The 20,464-nt window shown below is 37.6% G+C and overlaps 1 protein-coding gene across 2 annotated transcripts; it reads left to right on the top strand.

Annotated features, from left to right (window-relative positions):
- The first annotated feature begins 1,120 nt into the window (after positions 1-1,120).
- tnfrsf1a (tumor necrosis factor receptor superfamily, member 1a) lies at positions 1,121-12,889 on the top strand. Of its 2 annotated transcripts, none has more exons than XM_052147575.1 (10): positions 1,121-1,267; positions 3,669-3,784; positions 4,848-4,974; positions 5,179-5,307; positions 5,547-5,705; positions 5,799-5,880; positions 6,568-6,653; positions 7,258-7,418; positions 8,175-8,286; positions 11,163-12,889. In XM_052147575.1, the coding sequence occupies exons 2-10, from the start codon at positions 3,740-3,742 to the stop codon at positions 11,465-11,467; spliced, it is 1,206 nt and encodes a 401-aa protein (XP_052003535.1). In that variant the 5' UTR covers positions 1,121-1,267; positions 3,669-3,739; the 3' UTR covers positions 11,468-12,889. The 2 variants fall into 2 exon arrangements, with proteins under 2 accessions (XP_052003535.1, XP_052003534.1); XM_052147574.1 differs by lacking the exon at positions 1,121-1,267 and adding an exon at positions 3,112-3,286.
- The last annotated feature ends 7,575 nt before the right edge of the window (positions 12,890-20,464 follow it).

Consider the following 20,464-nt stretch of genomic DNA (forward strand, 5'->3'; position numbering starts at 1 on the left):
CAGTTCCAAACACAAAATTTAGTAAAACCAAAACATGTTTACGACTTGCGAAATACTTCGGCCCAAAGATAAACAATTGAGGAGATAAATCTTCACCTAAAGATGATACCCATTGAGATAAAAAGGAGAACAAATTACCCAACCGTACACATTGCACGAAGAGATGAAAAATATTTTCGTTTTCAGAACAAAATAAACAACCCACTTCTACATTTGGATTGAGGTGCACCACATGTCTGTTCGTAGCTATTGCACTGGGTACTATCCTCCACTGTAAATCACCAGTCCGTTTATCAATGGGGCGTTTGTACAGTGACCGCCAGCTACCTTTGGGGGAGATGTTCACTCCAAAAAATCAGTCCATTTAGACGACTTTACTCCGGAGAGAAGATGTGCATTGGTCACTTTCACACAAGTCACATACAGAGCTTTTTTCCCAACAGACTCAAAAGTATCCAGCTGGGGAGTTTTGAAAGACAATATAAGGTTTTCCTCCTCATGCCATTCCCTTACACCAGCAGCTATCACCAAGGATGGAAAATCATAATCACGTCCAGCCATCCACTCTTTAATATGACTGGAGTTATTGATAAAAAGTGTCTGATCGTAATTCAGCTCTCCAAGCACCTCATCAGTAAGTTGTTTCAAAAGTCGATAAGATTTTATCCCAGTTCTCTCACTCAGGGTCTCCGTACTGATGCTTAGAATATGTCCCAGTTTTACACATCCAGCAGCTATCAGCCGTGATGACAAAATGACAGAAACCAAGTGTCTGGAAGGCAAAAAGGGGTTCTGGAACGATGGCTCTTCCATCAGCCAAAAACCTGCATGTATTCCAGCAGGTCTTGAGACAGAGAAAGCTTTCCAGGCTTCCATCACAGATCTGTAGAAAGGAGTCAAATCTTTTTAGAGAGAGAGAGAGAGAGAGAGAGGAAAAGGAGACAGCTGGAAACAATCAGGAAAGGAACTGGGAAGGGAGACAATACAAAACATCTAAATAAAAGTCCAACATAGTTCCCCTTACTGGCCACAAGGGAAGTCCCAGATGTTACCCTCTTTCAATGGGCGGCTACAGATGCCCGAACAATGAAAAAAACAAATAACAACAAAAACGAATTCAAAGAGGGTGAGAGCAGGCAAGGAGCAGGCTCTAAGACCAGTAGTGTGGGAGACAACCTGGAGGTGCCTCTGGGCGATTAGGAGATCACAGGGGAATCTGCAGACGACCAAGAGACGGGCAAGCTGGAGAACACATGGGCATTTGTGGGTGAGCTAGAGACCAAATAGGCGATGGTAGATCTGGAGACCCAGTGGTGGCCATAGACCAGAGGACTCAAGGGCTAGGCAACAGGGGACTCTGGCGGGGGCAAGGAAGTGGAATGGAAGTTGTGCCATACAGTTAAAAGTGCCAATCGGCAAATGCTATTTGATAGACACATTGTCTGTTTAGCTAAAGAAGCACAATATACTTTTGTAAGAATTTACTGATGATTTTAAATGTGTTATTTGGACATACTTTTGATCAGCAGATTTCTGACTTTTCTCTTTTAGCTATACAAGTTTTACTCACAAGTAACCAACTGTAACTTGCCTTAACTGGATGCTAGAGTTTCTCAGGAGCTCCAGTTTGATTAGTGAAATGATTTGTGTGAATCATTGACAACACATTATTTAAAAGAACGATTTATTAGTGAATCTGAGGTCATTCTATTGTTAGAGTATAAATACATTTATACCTACTTTCCCTCTCTTTGCTGACACTTGTACTTTCGGAGATCCCTGAAATTTTCATATTAGACCACAAGAATCCAACCACATGCAGGCCTATATTACAATATTGGTTTTAGTAATTGCATTATTATCACATTTACATGCTTACCTTTCTAAATAGGGGAAACCAGGGAGTGTTGTAACACATTTTTAGTCTTTTTTGAGTCTCAAACTTTGGTCTCAGGTCCTACAATATTGTCAAATGTATCTGTTAGAAATGAAAGCTGTTTAAAAATCTGTTCAATTGTGTAAATTAGAGTAAAGTACAAAGATCACCCTCCAATGATAGTGTCACCCCATGTTAAAACTCCCCAGTATTCACTATCTTCAATAATGAGAGCCACTAGTAAAGAGATACATCTCTCATTCCTTATTAAAAGCAATAGAGAATCAAGATTATTAGAGATTTACGAAGTCTCAAAGGTCACAAATGGCCTCAGTTGACCTCAGACAGAGTGTCTCAACTGCCACATACCGAGAACTGAAAGAAAAGCTCAACAAAATACACTGTTGAGTGATTAACAGAGTACCGAACCATAATATGCAAATTGCATAAAGACCCTCAAACAATGGCTTTTTTTATTATTATTTTAAATATCCAATGGCAATTACCCTCACGAAGTGTTTTGTTTATGTTTTTAGTTATTCTCAGTACGACCCGTGGGTTTTGGTATAATCTCCATGGTTACATGGCAGATCACAGGGGAAGTGGAGACAGGATGTGGTTTCTGAGGCGAGGAAGTTATTTCTTTGCCTCAGTGCACCTAAAACAATTCTGTCTGCTTTCATAACCAAAATATCTGCTAACTTTTTCCTCAACTAAGCAGTGAAGAATTTAAAGGATTTACGAAGCCTATGTTCTATCTATAGATAAATGAATAAATATAAACAGAACGTAAATTACATTATTTTTGAACATTACAGCAATTGTTATCCATGAGACATGCATTTATTATATATGACTTGTTTGGTTGGATCCATGTAGGCTACCTTTATAAAAACGAATGTTTCGCGACATACATTTCATTTGTCTTTAATGTTCCACTAAATCGTGTTTGTGGCAGGTCAAATAATTTTGATTAAAGCCAAGCCTATATTCTCAAGCAGTCACAACATTGCAACGTCTATATTCCTAAAATACGTTGCTTTTGGGGTCTTGTTGTGTGCCCCTGTAAATACTGGTAAGCCTTTATCCTTTGCACCTCGTTCATCGTATGTTACATTAATAGACCGCTTGCAGCTAAAGTTTGAGAAGTTTCGGTTTCATCCTGACGCTCGCAGAATTCCTGCGTCTGAAAATGGCACACGAGGAGGAGCGGATTGTTGTGACGCATACCATTTCTAGTTAAAGACTGCCCTTTTCGCTGCTCCCCGAGTCAACGGACGATACCGATACTTCGCAGACTTCACATTTTTTAAAAAGCTTTTTTTTTTTTTTTGTGGTTTATATTTTTGAGTTAATCTGGCATGATAAAAGTTCGATTAGAGCAATAAAGGAGGATCGCCATGAATAGAGGTAAGCTCACGCGCGCTCACGTGTGAAGTCTCCGCTCGGATCGGCCGTGGGCGTTTTAACCCACAGTAGGTTGAAGAGTGGAAAGATTTTAGTAACGTCTTTGCCGTCTGTTGTGATATAGTTGTCTTGGATCACTTCTGGCATTAGGCTATTACTAAAATCTGTATTTGAAATGCTTTGTGCTGATGTGCGGTTTAGATATCGTTCATTTTCAGTTTCGTCATGCTGGCACAGGTTACAGTAAGGTTGATGCCAGGAAGGTGCCTTGCGTAAAGTCAGAGTTAATCAAAACTCCAGCTTTTTCTCAGAAGAATTATGTTCATAGATATTGAAGTTAATTACTCTTTCGTCTTTCCCACACTTCCCCCTCTCTTCTCACCAGTCCACCCCCGCGTCCGGCCATTGTGTTTTGATGAAGTGAGACGGACTGCTTGAGCGCACTCTAGAGTGGCCATGAGGCACTGGAGGAAATGTCAGCTGAGCGCTAATTTTTTGATGGTAAGACAGTATTTTCAAAGCATTTATATCAACAATGAGACGTCATTTTCAAAAGGCTATCATTAAAGTATCGGGTCATAAAGTTGAATTTATCTGCAGAAGATTATATCTGTTTGTTTTTCACCTTGAGGCTGACTATGCAGTCAACATTATACATATCATATAGTTGCATATGTGTTGGTTGATCAATTATGGTGACATTAAGGGCTTCAGAAGTAAACATCCCCTTCAATTTCTCCGTGTAGAAATTTATTTTTAACGCTAATAAAATGTAAAAATCCTGTTTAATTAACTAATTCCTGGTGAAGAACTGCTCTCCCCATAATCCTGAAGAAGGATACACGTCGCTGTTATCATGTAAACTGCAAGAGCTCAGCAGCAACCGCCCACTCCCATGAGGCATTGCGAATGATGTTATCAAGTCTCGATGACAATAATCTAATGTGTAAACGTGCCATTGTTTCAATTACATAATTTTACAATGCTTCGTGGGATGAGTACTTTATTCCCTTATTAAAGAATTTAAGTTGTACCGTCATACTTTTTCCAAATATTTTTGCTTCAAATCAAAGTTTGTTATGTTGTAATGATTGAGCTAATAATTCTTCAAGATTTTTTTTTTTTTTTTAAATCCCTGAATGAAAACTTGCTTACTGTGTACTACGTAGTATAGACTCTATGTTGTATACTATTTTATTTAATTGTATGTTAAACAGTATGCAGTATGTAATGATAAACATTTCAATGGTCAAATGAGCTCATCATGTCCCATGCTAAATGATCAAGTAGTCAAGGAGTTGTTAAAGTTTGTGACTCTTCATTTTTCACATTGGACATTAAAGGTCGAGCACGTTGTATTGGGTGGTTCAATATGCCATGCATTGTGCTTTGTTGTATACTGAAAATTTTGTAATAGGTCATCCAGATATTCCATGCATACAGAAAATGTGCAAACTATACACAGTATACATTCTATATACTGCAGAAATAGAAAGAGTAGTGTAGTATGCAAATCTGAACTCCCCAGGCATTTATAACCCAATGATCATGTGTTCCCCACTAGGTTCTAATCAGCCAATCATTTGGAGCATTAGATCCTGCAATAAGTAGAGTTGGGTCTGTGCAGAGGAATTGTTCTGACAGTGAATACTGGAATCCTGCGGGCTTCTGTTGTGATAAATGTCATCCAGGTATAGCAAAATGAATTTACTATTATAATGACCAAATCTTTCATTTGACAGCAATAGAGTTCAATGAATGGTGGCAGAGTGTGTGAAACAGCTCATGAAAGCTGTTACAACACCTTACTCACAGATGAGGTTTCAACAGGGTGCATTTTCCACTGAAAACTGAACAACATTTCTCTTTCCTCCTCTTTACACTCATTTCTTTAGGATTTAAGCTGGAAAAAGTATGCCCTAAATCGGGCACACGGTCCAAATGTGTGCCTTGCGAGAATGGGACATACATCGATTCATCAAACTATTCTGAAAATTGCTCCTCTTGTGAGAACTGCAAAAAAAGTAATGTAATTTAATAATTTATTTATTGTTATTAACCTTTTTTAATAGGTGGGAGAAAAAAGGGATAATTCTGTCATCGATTACTCACCTATATGTTGTTTCAAACCTATGACTTACTTTCTTCATCTTGTTTTCATCATTTTGAAGTGAATGATGATTGAGTCTAACATTCTGTGTACCATCACCTTTTTGGTTTTTGTTGTTTCTAAGTTAATTATCTGTTTATCAATCACTCACAGAAAATGCAGTGGTGAAATCACAATGTAAGAGGCACAGCAATAGTGTGTGCGAGTGTGAGTCTGGATACTACATGAATATAATAGACAAGCCTGTTTCTTTGACATGGAAATGTTCTCCCTGTAGCAAGTGTGGATATAATCAGTTGAAAACTGGAGAATGTAAGTCCTTCAAGCATAATTCATTTAATTAAATGAAGCTATTTATTAATCATGTGTTCACATTGCAGATGTTAATGTTTTCATTTCCATCAGGTGTTGGGCAAAATAATACCAAGTGCCAATGCAAAGAAAAACATTACCCTGTGGACAAAAACAACTGCGAGCCATGTGTTGAGTGAGTGTCACAGTATTCATCAATACGCATTATTGTGAGGAGCCACAAGTTAATGAATGTACCAACACGTTTCTTTAGACATTGACAAGCCTGTAATTTCTGCTGTCATGGGAAGTTTTATTTCATGCAAACTATTTTATCAAAGTCTAAATGAATAACACTTTAAGACATGCAAGTGTTATATAGTGAGAATGTTTGCTAATGTTTTGTAACATGAAGCATCCTATTGCAATTTCTACTTGATCTATCTTCAGATTTTGCTGCTCATAACACCTGCCAATACATAGATCTTTAAACACTGATGTGAATTAGCACTTGGTGTTGGTCCCTTATACTGTAGCAATGATTAAGTTAAGGAGATATGTGTACGTTTTCTTAAGTTAAAATATATTTTTCCTTTTGCCAGCTTAATATGCAAAGACATTACTGTATATAAGATAAGATATTGGAAAGATAAGTACACCATTTTCAGGTTGATTCCTCCAATAGTGAGCTTCAGTTTGGGGCCACAGATCTGTTTGTCCGACAAATAAATATTGAAAACTCGTCTGAAATCAGTCATTATTTTTGCAATTCAATTTGGTGATGATAGTGGCCCAGAAATCATACACTTCACCTTTAACAGATTGTTTTTGATTTGACACCAAAAACGAAATCAATTTATTAAATGTACTTAATGCCTTACAGATGTCGTACAGATGGCTGTGAATACTTGTGCACCTCCAGCACTCCACCTAATGTTCTTAGATCTGACAACCCAACTAAACCTACTAGTGAGTACTGATTAACATCCATTTAAAACGGGGTGCGTGCATTCAGCATTTTAATAATTGACCAACTTTGGCTTCAGAATATCAAAAGGTAAACTGTGGTAACCTGCAATTGTTACTATATGGAACTATTTCTAATTGACCATCCCATGTTAAGTGTTTTTGAGTTGAATAAAACCAGTTAATTTAGATTTTACCACATGCACGTTAACTTTTAATGTAACAACTAAATTAACTAGGTTAAAAATGCCTGAATCAACCTGACTCCATTATGTTACACCAACAATACTCATTTTAAGGGTTAAAAATAGCTTCTTAAGGTAACATGCAGGTTACCGCTTTTTACAGTGTACCTGTATAGGGCTGCAATCTTGAACAAAACATGATTAATCTTAGGAAGTTCCCATCTATCATTTAGTTTGTCATAACAGTCTCTGTTTCATCATGTTTGTTTGAATTTGCTCTGCCATGACTAAGCAGTGTCTCCACTTTGTCTTAAAACAACACATGTGCTTCAGGCAATCACTGGTCATATTAGAGGTAAATTTAATAATTTCTAGTTATTTTAATGTTGTAATTTTTGTTCCTGATTACATTGATGTTTCAGACACGTTGCCTGAGGTACTGGTCCCCGTTTGCGCGTGTATCACGGTTCTAGGAGTGGGATTGTTTATGGTATACGAGGGCATCAGGCTTTGGAGGAAGAGACAACTGGCTTTGTCACCCCAGTTATCATTACCTCATTCTGAGGTGAAGTTTGAAGACAAGGTAAAATGCTCGATTGACCTATGACAAAAGCACCACACCATCCTTCTTCTCGTTGCGAATGATTCATGCTTGACGCTAAACACATAATTTGTGTTTTTGTTCATAGAAGATGATTCATGTTTGATGATAAATTCACACTAATGTTCTAGAGCAGGTGTTGTCAGCTTTTTCTAAACCAGGGACACCCCAACCAGACTCTCTAATTTACAGTAAATATAAAACATATTATAATAGCATAAAATATAAAATACAGGATATATAATAATATTTATAAAAATAATCTAAAAATATAGACATTTTGTTATGACACTGTATACATTTCTGCAATAACATTAACAATCATTATTACATTCTGTCAGATAAGTGTTGACCAGTTGATTTAACTAGCTTACCTTTGTGTGCTAAATGCTTTAATGTAGAATCAACTGTACCAACTAAATATTAGTAAAGAGATTGTTTCTTCTGACAGTACATTTTAAATAAAGCTATAGAAAAACATAACAAAAAGTTTTTAAAAAAGTTTGTTTTTTATTTATTTACTTTTTAGAAATGTATATATATGTGTATCAGTCCATGCATCCCCTGCACTTCCTTCACAGCCCATTGATTGAAAATCCTCATTCCAGAGCATTTATTTACCATTTCAAGAACATGTAATGTTGTGTTACATGCTAATCATTTGGTGTTGTTGTGATTATTGTGCTATTTGTTGCATGTTATTTTGTAAATGTTATATTTTATGAATATTCTCCACAGCCGATGATTGTCACGATATCACCAGACACAGAGAGCGTCCCATTCACAAACCAACCGTGTAAAACTGAACTGTGCAGAGAACTTCCAGACTGTGTCCCAAGAGAAATCAAAAGTATGTTTGTGTGTGTATTTTTTTCTATGCACAAATCTCTGTAGGTTTTTTGCCATGCATTGTTCAGATGGGTTGTCACAATACTAACATATCTTCCACTACCAGTGGAATTTCACAGTTCTCGGTACCAATTTTGAAACCACAGCAAAATGAACACATCTTTTATTTAAAAAGTTAAATATGAATATAAATATTAAAAATACAAAAATTAATTACTGTTTAAGAATTATAATTATTTAATTACAGTATAATAAATAAAAACCATGTCATGTAGCCTTCAAGTTTTTCTCAGTTTAATAAACATTGCCTCAAGTTTTTCTAGTAATTATTCTAATAAATAGTCAAAGGAAAAACAAAAAAGGATCAAGGTGATGGCATTTTGACCAAGAAACACTTTGATCATTGATGTGCTCAGTTGCATTGAGGCGTGAGCACTCATGGGTGTAAATACACATTAGCATTCGAAAGCAGCTGTCTGAGTCATTGCTCAGTGCTACCGATTCAGCACAAAGACTGCTATCATCATGACAAATGTTTTTTAGGTTACCGAAGTACCAGTACTTTTGTCATCCCTAATGCATTGCATTGTGTATATTCCTACTTGGTCTCATGAGACAAATATGCCAACGCATACACTTTGCAAAAGCCAAAAAAGTGCTGCCTTGGATATTCCACCCATTAAAACAAGTCAAGATTAGAAGGGAAGGTTATTAGTTAATAATAAATTACATTTTAAACTTTAAGCTACTGTACAGCTTCAGAACACTTGGAGTAGTATGTATAAATGTACATAAGTAGCATGCCGTCTCTGTAGCTGAAGTAACCCGATCCTTCCAACGGGTGAATATCTGCAAATTCACAGGTCCAAACGTCATTCACAGCCGCATCATCAGAGTGTGTTTTTATGGACATTTCCTGTGGTTCCCACATGCTTTAAAACATCAACCATTGTGCCAGTTCCAAAGCAATCCAAAATCACTTGCTTAAATGACTGGTGTCCTGTTGCTCTGACCCATCATCAGCAAATGCTTTAAGAGACTAATCAGAGATCACATCTGCTCTGTGCTGCCTGCCTCACTGGACTCACTGCAGTTTGCCTACCGCAACAACTGCTCCACTGATGATGCCATTGCATCTACACAACACACTGCTCTCTCCCACCTGGAAAAAGGGTACATATATGTGAGAATGCTGTTTGTAGAAACTCCGGAATCTGGGCTTAAACAGCTCGCTGTGCAGCTGGATCCTGGACTTCCTGTCAAGCAGGTGGTTAGAATGGGCAGCAACATCTCCTCCTCACTGACCCTCAACACTGGAGCCCCGCAGATCTGTGTTTCTCAGCCTACTCCTGTATTCCGTGAACACACATGACTGTGTGGCAACACATAGCTCCAATGCCATCATTAAGTTTGCTGATGATTCAACAGTGGTAGGTCTGATCACTGACAATGATGAAACAGCCTACAGAGAAGAGGTGCACACTCAGACATGCTGGTGTTAGGACCACAACCTCTCTTCAGGAGAAAAGACAGAGAACACAGCCCCATCACCATCAATAGAGCACCAGTGGAGAGAGTCAGTAGCTTCAAGTTCCTCTGTGTTCACATCACAGAGGAACTCACATGGTCCATTCACACTGAGGTCGTTGTGAAGAAGGCTCACTTGTGCCTCTTCTTCCTGAGATGTCTGAGGAAGTTTGGAATGAACCACCACATCCTCACACGGTTCTACACCAGCACTGTAGAGAGCATCCTGACTGGCTGCATCACTGCTTTGTATGGCAACAGCAACGCCCTCAACCGCAAAGCCCTGCAAAGTGTGGTGCGAACTGCCAGACACATCATCGGAGGTGAGCTTCCCTCCCTCCAGGACATCTATACCAGGCTGTGTGTGAAAAAAGCTTGGAGGATCATCAGAGACTCCAGCCACCTGAGTCATGGTCTGTTCTCACTGCTACCATCAGGCAGGCAGTATCGCAGCATCAGGACCGGCACCAGCCGACTACATGACAGCTTCTTCCCCAAGCAATCAGACTTTTGAACTCTTGATCTCTCACGATCAAAATATATCAGAACTGCACTTTATTAATCTCACACTGGACTGTCAAAAAATTATATTCTCTCTTAACAACACACTGGCAACTGACTATCAACCGACAGCCTGAATGTCAATACAGCACAATACAACCTACTGAAGTGTGTGCATTGTATACTGTACATTGTATATTATTATTTGTATATTGTGTTGCGTGTAATTATGTGTATATTAGATATGTACATTTTGTTGTGTAAATCTGATGTTTATTGTAAATTGGTATATGTCTCATCACTGTCATGACTGCTGTGTTGCTCAGAACTGCACCCAAGATTTTCACCCACTGTTGCAATTGCACTGTATATGGTTGAGTGACAATAAAGGGATTTGATTTTGATAAGTTAAATGGAAAAGCGCAACCTAAGGGTGAGCAGATAAAACACTTTTATTTTGCCTTTTAAATGTGCTATACAGTATGTAATATTTTGAATGTACTAAATCATAAAATGACCATAATATGTCATTAGAGAATGAGGAAACATGCTAAGTTTAAATAATGGCTTCTCTGATAACAATGGATCACAAATCATTTTTAAATTCAGCAAGAGATATGGCTTGGTGTTAGGTTTATGTTGGTTGTGATTATGATCGCCTTTATAACATTTTTAAAGCATCATCAGTACATTGGAACGTATGCAGCGGTATGTTTTGGGGTTTTGCAAAAATGTATGAATAGTTATGTTTTTTTTATGAGATAAGGCTGTATATTTCTGTTTACTGTTTACACATAGTAAATGATGAGTAATTCTTGTCTGTTCTCTCTCTGACTTTCACATTTTTAGCTCACGAGTTCTTCTATTTTGTGTTGGACGAGGTCCCTGTTGGACGATTTAGAGAACTTGTAAGGAGGCTTGGTGTTTCTGAGCAGGAAATTGAAAGGGCAGAACGAGACCACCGGTCCTTCAAAGATGCCCAGTACCAGATGCTGAAGGTTTGGGGTGACAGTGGGAATGGAGGAGGGAACAACATTTTGTCATGTCACCTCATCCAGATATTTTTAGACATACTGAAAACCATGTATTTAGCTGGCTGTGCAGATAGCATTGAGAACAAGTTCCTTTCACAGGACAGAAGTGGTTCACACTGAAGGCCATTGAAGATGAAAGGAGAAAAGGGCATTAAAAGAGATTTTAAAGAAATATTTCATTCAAATATGAAAATTCTGTCTGCATTTACTCACCCTCATGTCACTCCAAACCTGTATGACTTTCTTTCATCTGCAGAACACAAAAGGAAAATTATGAAAGTATATCCGGGTTTCTTCTTTTTTTTCTATTTTTTTTTTTGCAATGACAGTGGAAAGTGATTCCACTTTTGAGCTTCAAAAAGGACCCCAAAGGATCATAAAAGTAGTCCATGTGACTTTATTCAGTCAGCATTATTCAGTGAAAAGTGGAATCACCTTCCACGGCCATTATAAAAAAAAAAAGAAGAAACCAGGATATACTTTAAAAATGTTCCTTTTGTGTTCCTTAGACCAAAGACAGTCATACAGGTTTTACCACATGAGGCTTAATCTTAGGTTTAAGTATTTCTTTAAATGTTCACTAAATACCATTACATTTTTTTTAGAGTGGAGGTGTAATTATAGTTGTATTATAACACCGGTCATATTTCCAGTTTCGTCAGAGATTTCACACTAAAGTTTTTCCTTTTTTTTATATTGTTTATGAACATACCATAGTTCTGTGTTATGCGTTGATGCAATAGTGTAAAGGCTTGAGTGTGGTAATTGCTTGTATATATGAATGAGGGTGGTGCTGTGCAGATTTCTGTTGGTTTGATTGTAGGAATAGATGTCTGACTCTTGAAAGTTTCTGCATATGTTCCTCATATGTGTACTGTTTTCCAGTTCCCCTTCGAATATAATAGGGTAAATTAAAAAAAGAAATTATATTTAATCAGGACATTTAAATTTTAGGTTTTTGTCATTCCCATTATTTTCAATGGTGATATTTGATTATTAATGGCACTGTACAATGCAAATACAAAGATTAAAAAAAAAAAAAAAAAAAAAAAAATTAAAGGCAGTGCAACAAATACTTCCATGATGTATAATTAACATTTTATATAATATATCATAGTTTTTTTTACATTTCAGTAATTAGAATTAGATCATTTTTGTATTATGGAAATTGAGCAGGGGTGTATGAAAATACATAAAAAACACTTTTTTTATAAAATCTTAATGACCAAAAATAAACAAAATATAATCATCTTTTTTTATTTTTTGCATTGAATGTGGGGTGAAATATAATCTATAGACATGTTCATGAGATTTACCCAATAATGTTTCTGTCTGCTCATGTTGTAGTGCTAAGACTATTTTCACCACAAAGTGTTGTCTATAGCAGCACTTTTGTATAGCTGTAAGTTTACTGTGTATCATTCATATCAGCTTCACATGGGCTATTGCAGTAATATGGTGCTTCAAAGAAATTAATCAAAAGTTCAAATCTATATTTGTGCAATAAAGATTGTTTGTGCACAGATTGCTAATACAGACTGCTTCTTCAGTCATGTTAAAATTGAAGTCTCTCCCTACTCTATAGCTGAAAAAGGTGTTTTCAATTATAACACGTGCACATATACGCTCACTGTGCACTTTATTAGGTACATCTGCACATCTACTTATTCATATGATTATCTAATCTAGCGGATATGGGTCAGGAGGTTCAGTTAATGTTCACATCAACCATCAGAATGGGTAAAATATGTGATCTCAGTGATTTTGACCATGGCATGATTGTTGGTCCCAGACGGGCTGGTTTGAGTATTTCTGTAACTGCTGATCTCCTGGGATTTTCACACACAACAGTCTCTAGAGTTTACAACCAAAAAAAAACACAAAAAAAAAACATCCAGTGAGCGACAGTTCTGTGGACAGAAATGCCTTGTTCATGACAGAGGACAGAGGACAGAGGAGAATGGCCAGATGGGTTCGAGCTGACAGAAAGGCTATGATAACTCAGATAACCACTCTGTACAATTGTGGTGAGAAGAATAGCATCTCAGAATGCACAACACGTCGAACCATAAGGGGGGATGGGCTACAACAACAGAATACCACCAAAATTTCTTTTCCTCTCTTCAGGAGAGTTCTTTAAATTAAATGTGAAAATTTTGCAACTTAATTATAATAAAAAAAAATAAGCAAACAGCATGCAGTAAAAATATTTTAACATTAAAAGATAAAGTACAATTGTTATCAAAAGATGAGACACAACACTGAAATGAAATGCTCTTCTGAATCTTTAGTCCTGAAATGCAGAAGTAGAAAAAGAGTGGCAAAATTAAGGAACAATTTATAACTCCGCATCCCGCAGCATGACAAGTGATACCCATTGATACTTTGCTTCTCTTGTGAGAGGACATTTTCTTGCGCATGCTGCGAGCAGGCTGGAAGCAGCGCATCTTCTCACTTGTGAGTCATGGCACGTGCCTAAAAATGCAACATTTATAGCGCTATAGCAGCATTTGCTTCATGCATGACACTTGTTGGGGTGAAGAGTATCAAGAATTCACTGTTTATATTAAAGCCCGATGAGATAAGTGACATAATAACCGAAAACGCTAGCCTCATGTAACATACATACATGTTTTTGACACGTTTCGGTTTTTTGCCTCATGAAACAAACATAATATGGAAATACCATAATTTCTTACAGCAACTGACTAAAACCCAGAGGTGGGTAGAATAGAAAAAACTGTACTCAAGTAAATTAAAGTATAATTACTTTGAAAAATATAATTACTCAAGTAGACGTAAGAGTAAGAATGCATCCATTTAAAAGAATACTCAGTAGTGAGTAACTCGTTACTTTCACAAATGACATAATAGATGTTAACTCCCTTATATTCCATTACATAATACACATTGAGCATGTATTCTAGAATTATTATTAATGAAAATTCTGTCAGCGTTCACCATCATGTTGTTCCAAACCCATATGTCTTTCTTCCATGCAACACAATAAGGAGATATTAGACAGAATGTTTGCCCGAGTCACTATTTTCTTTCAGAGAATTCTTTTTTCCCTCCATATTTTGAAAGTGAATGGTGATCGAGACTATCAGTCTCTAACATTCTGTCTAACATCTTTTGTGTTTCACATAATACAAAGGGTCACACTGGTTTGGACCAACATGAGGGTAGGGCTATGCAGAGAAGATTTTGAATCACCAAAAACACATGAAGAAGAATGTGAAGGTGATCTGTTTCTCATCCACACCTATCACATTGTTTCTGAAGATACTGAGTTAACCACTGGAGTCTTATGGATTACTTTTATGTTGCCCTTATGTAGATGTTGGAGCTTGAAAATTATGCCACCCATTCACTTGCATTGTATGGACCTACAGAATTGAGAAATTCTCCTAAAAATCTTCATTTGAGGTCAGCAGATGAAAGTCATACAAATCTGGGGTGGCATGAGGGTGAATAAATAATGATAATTTAAATTTTTGGGTGAACTCTCCCTTTAAGGGCTTTTATCAGACTTGGATGAATTTGTAAATAAGAAGAGAGGTTTGGAAACATTTCTAAAAATTATTACAGTGAAAACATGAAAATGTCCCACAAGGACATTATATATAATGCTGAAATATAAACCAAAGCAAGATCACATTTTATTAATGCCTTCTTTCGCTATTTCATAGCTTTTAAAGTCCTGTGTGGATTTTCTTTCAGTGTAGTTACAGTTTTCAGTGTCGTAAGTATTTAGATCGTTAGTTCTGTACAGCAGTACCGCCGCACACTAAACGCAAAGTACGCAGCCTGATTCTGAATGAGCCACCCATTCCTTACTTTTGTTCATTCATTCTTACCCACAATGCACTCTAATATCGAGGGTACATTTGATGTGCACTCAACAACGGTTAATTGCCCACAACCCACCATGGGGAAGACATACGAGCTGGGAATTTACTGCTTCCTTCACTCCTGCAATGTTTTATTTCATGCAGAATGTAGTCAATTACTTTTGGACAAATCATTACTTGATTAAAATAACATAATAAAATATAGAGAGACAAAACATACAGACACATTTTGAAATGTACTCTTTATTTGATCAAATGTGTTTCCTCTTTATATTAACAAAAAGTATACATTAAACATGACAAACAGAATGAAGATTTATTTAATTAATATATTATTTAATAAGAATAAAAAGTAAGTTTTAAAAGTTCATATGTAATGTTGTTTCTGCGACAGCCCCAGAGATTCACTCACTTATTTCATTCACTCACTCACTGCTGAAATATAGTGCACAAACTGCCATTCACGATATTGGAAATAGGGAATGAGTGAACTATTTCGGACTCAGCCACTCTCTTCGCCATACCATCGCCTTGTGCCCGCACATCTCGCTGTGCACGCGCAGAAATGCTGTCCGTTCTCTCTCCAGTTGTCAATTACGTGAGCAAAAGGCATTTACACTTAACTTGGATGTTTACATGTATTTATACAGTTAATCCGCCCGAAGTAGCTGTAATAGTTTCCAGTAAATGCGTAAATACTGCTCATGACATGCGGGACACGGGACAAAGCGCACTAATATATTGCTGCACTGATTTAAAAATTTACAATTAAAAACAGATGTCATAAGAGCCCAATTACATTATCACCCTGAAAATGACCATCACATTCACACAGAAAAGCCTGTGTTAGAATTAGAGCCAAAACTTACTTCAGCATGCCGCTTTAAATTGAAGCTGAGATTTTAATCTTGAAATATCCACTTGTCTTGGTGTTAAATGAAGGCATTGCATGACGAAACTATTCTTTTTAACAATGTGCGGAGCAAAGAATGTGTTTCACTTTGAAGAGTTTGATGCTGCAGCAGTGATGACTTGAGTGACAGTCTGTGACAGCGTGTGCAGTTGTGTGAACTTCTGTTCTCTTAAAAGTCTCATTCAATAATCTCTCATTAAATTACACATGAACTAAAATTAAACCCAGTAATGTAACGACAGGAATGCCACCCATTGTAAATAGGTAAAAGTAAAAAAATTTTTTCAAAAAGTTACTCAAGTAAATTTAATGGAGTAAATGTAGCATGTTACTACCCGCTCTAGCGCTAAAACATCGTAACAAGAATATATCAACATATTGTGCATCCCTAGTAAATAATGACAATTTTGGGGTGAAGTTTAAGTTTAAAATCTGTATGATTTAGAAATGTGGGAATACATTTATTTACCTGCATGTTTTGAAGAATCTTGAGGTGTCTTCTCTCAGCAGCACAGGAAGTTCACAAAGCACAGTGGTTCAACTTGTATGGACACTATATTGATCCTGAAAGTACATTTTTAATCTAGTGTTAAATATCGAACATGTTGAATGTGTTATTCAGCCAAAACATTGTGAATCATCTAAAACCCTTCAGTTCCCACCCAAATTCATAGATTTAGTAACCTTCACAATAGTCTAAAGATAGGATAGCTTAGGCCCAGATGGTAGATTCTGATATAGAATTCTGCTCAGATGTTTTGGGAAAATCTGCAGAATTTTTGCAGATGGTATTGAAACATTTTAAAATGTCCTAAATTAAACTAAGAGTACTATACTAATTGGTTGCTAAAAGCATCACAAAATTTGCCAAAATATTTAATAAACAACATAAAAGTGCTGGCGAATTTGAAGAGCATTCATAAATGAGAATTGTTGCAATTCTGCTGTGAATTTTGCTGCGAAGAGTGTGAAGATTCAGTCTAGGCTTATAACACACCTAACCAAAGTTAAACTGTGAATGCAACTTTTCAGTACCCTAACTATTAAAGGGTTAGTTCAACCAAAAATGAAAATCCTCTTATGATTTACTTTTAAGCCATCCCAGATGAGTATGTCTTTATTTCTTCTGCAGATCCAAAGTGATTTTTATAAGCAGATTTCAGCTCAGTTTGTCCATAAAATGTATGTACGTAAATAGGTGCCATCAGGCTGTTTGACTGTCCAAAAGGCTGCATAAAAGTAATCCACATAGAGGGCCTGGGTAGCTCAGTGAGTATTAACGCTGCCTACCATCCCTGGAGTCGCGAGTTCGAATATAGGGTGTGCTGAATGACTCCAGCCAGGTCTCCTAAGCAACCAAATTGGCCCGGATGCTAGGGAGGATAGAGTCACAAGGGGTAACCTCCTCATGGTCGTGATTAAGTGGTTCTCGCTCTCATTGGGGTGTGTGGTAATTTGTGTGTGGATCTCGGAGAATAGCATGAGCCTCCACATGATGTGAGCCTCTGCGGTGTCGTGCACGAGCCCCGTGATAAGATGCATGGATTGACAGAAACTGAGACTTTGTCCTCCACCACCTGGATTGAGTTGAGTAACCGCGCCACCACGAGGACCTAGTAAGTAGTGGGACTTGGGCATTCCAAAATTAAAAACATAAGAAAATAAAAATAAATAACAAGTAATCCACACGACTCCAGCCAATCATTTAATGTCTTCTTTAGCAAACCGATAGGTTTGTGTAAAAAACAAATAGATGATTCAAATTTTGTTAACTAAGAAAATCGCTTCCTGCCAGCAGTCGCCGCATCAGTGATGTAAGTGCAATGCCCCGTTCACGTGAGAAGTCGGAAGCTCATGCTTTGTATACAACATAGGAAGAGTTAATTTCAAACAGCATGCCAGCGCTCGCCCGAAGCAACGACTTAAAGTTAAAAACTTTTTATTTATTTATTTTTTTTCTTACTCCAACCTATCAGTTTGCTACATTAATTGATTGATTGACTGGAGTCATGTGGATTTATGCTGCCTACAGTGCATTTAGAAAGTATTCAGTCCTCTTTTTTTCCACATTTTGTTATGCTAAAATGCTTTAAATATTTTTTTTGTACATCACTCAAGTCATTTTTACTTGTATAGCGCTTTTCACAACACACATAATTTCAAAGCAGCTTTACAAAATGAAAATGAAACTGTAATATCTATAGTCTTAGTCATCATTGTTTAGTTTGATATAAAAATAAATAATTAAATTATAATTGTATTTAGATCCCCAGTGATCAAGATGAAGGTGATTGTGGCAAAGAACACAAAACTCCGTAAGATGTTGGTTAATGGAGAGAAATAACTGTGGGAGCCAGTTCCCCTCTAACTAACATCATGAATATAATGCCATCCATCCATCTTCAACCGCTTATCCGAAGTCGGGTCGCGGGGGCAGCTGCTCCAGCAGGGGGCCCCAAACTTCCCTATCCTGAGCCACATTAACCAGCTCTGACTGGGGGACCCCGAGGCATTCCCAGGCCAGTTTGGAGATGTAATCTCTCCACCTAATCCTGGGTCTTCCCCGAGGCCTCCTCCCAGCTGGACGTACCTGAAACACCTCCCTAGGGAGGCGGCCAGGAGGCATCCTTACCAGATGCCCAAACCACCTCAACTGACTCCTTTCGACGCAAAGGAGCAGCGGCTCTACTCCGAGCTCCTCACGGATGACTGAGCTCCTCACCCTATCTCTAAGGGAGAAGCCCGCCACCCTTCTGAGGAAGCCCATTTCGGCCGCTTGTACTCGCAACCTAGTTCTTTCGGTCATGACCCAGCCTTCATGACCATAGGTGAGGGTAGGAACAAAAATTGACCGGTAGATCGAGAGCTTTGCCTATCGGCTCAGCTCTCTTTTCGTGACAACTTGTGCGATAGAGCGAGTGCAATACCGCCCCCGCTGCCCCGATTCTCCGGCCAACCTCCCGCTCCTTTTGGCTCAGCTCTCTTTTCGTGACAACGGTGTGATAGAGCGAGTGCAATACCGCCCCCACTGCCCCGATTCTCCGGCCAACCTCCCGCTCCATTGTCCCCTCACTCGTGAACAAGACCCCAAGGTACTTGAACTCCTTCACTTGGGGCAATACCTCCTTCCCTACCTGGAGTACGCACTCCATCGGTTTCCTGCTGAATATAATGCCAATATTATTTATTTATGTATAGTGAAAGTCATGGATTAAAATTGGTAAACCAAGTAAGTGTTAAGGGCCAGTGTTTATACAAAGATTTCATATAAGATTCATGTCTAATGTCTTTGATTTTCAGCCTGGATTAACTGCAAAAGTTGACATTGATGCATTGTCCTTTGTTGGCAAATAATTGAAAGTCTATGTATTCCATTATATTATTCATAGACAGAGTTTCTGGAGTAGACCTGACCTGCTAAAGATATTCCATAACAGCACAATAGAAATTACTTCATGAATTTCTTTAATGATAAAATTGAATAATCAGAAATAAAATTGGAACTATGCAACAACTGTCACTGCACCTCAGAAAACAGTGTCTCGTAATTTTACTCATGAGAAACCTCAATCCTTCGCTGTCATAGGTCATGAAGAGCTAACAAAATTTATACAAAAATCAAAAGCCACAACATGTATGTTAGATCCAATACCAACTAAGCTCTTAAAAGAGGGATTCCCTGCCGGTGCTAGCCAGACATCACTTCAGTCTTTTTCAATGGACTTCAGAGGATGAACTGATGCCCACCCCATCTGTAAGACATCGGATACTTAATATGCCATTGTCTGAACCTTGAACTTGTGGTTGACCCCAACAAACCTCACCGAATTGACCTGCCGGTTGAACACCTCACTGATCTCTACCTGAATCACCTTTGTCTACTGATGGACTACACTCTAGAAATGGAGTATATGAACTATCATTTAATTGACAACAAAAGCCTTCATCTGCCAATGTGAACTTCAGCAGTTAATCCAGGGTGGACTTCAAAGACATTAGTCATTAATCTTAGTTCATAAAAAAATATTTTTATTAAACATTGGACATTAACGCTTACTTAATTTACTAATCTTAAACCATGAACTGCACTGCACATAAATAACTAATATTGTCATTATATTCATGATGTTAGCCAGAGGGCTCCCACAGTGATCCTGGTTTCTTCCAAGGTTATTTTTCTCCCATTAACAAACATCTTATGGAGTTTTCTGTTCCTTGCCACAGTCACCTTCAGCTTGCTCACTGGGGTTCTAAATACAATTATAATTTAGTTATTAGATTTTTAGACACAATTTACAATCTAATAATAAAAAGCATGATATACAATGATCACACTTACAGTTAGATATT

This window comes from Xyrauchen texanus, chromosome 17 (assembly GCF_025860055.1).
Source record: "Xyrauchen texanus isolate HMW12.3.18 chromosome 17, RBS_HiC_50CHRs, whole genome shotgun sequence".
Taxonomy (NCBI): domain Eukaryota; kingdom Metazoa; phylum Chordata; class Actinopteri; order Cypriniformes; family Catostomidae; genus Xyrauchen; species Xyrauchen texanus.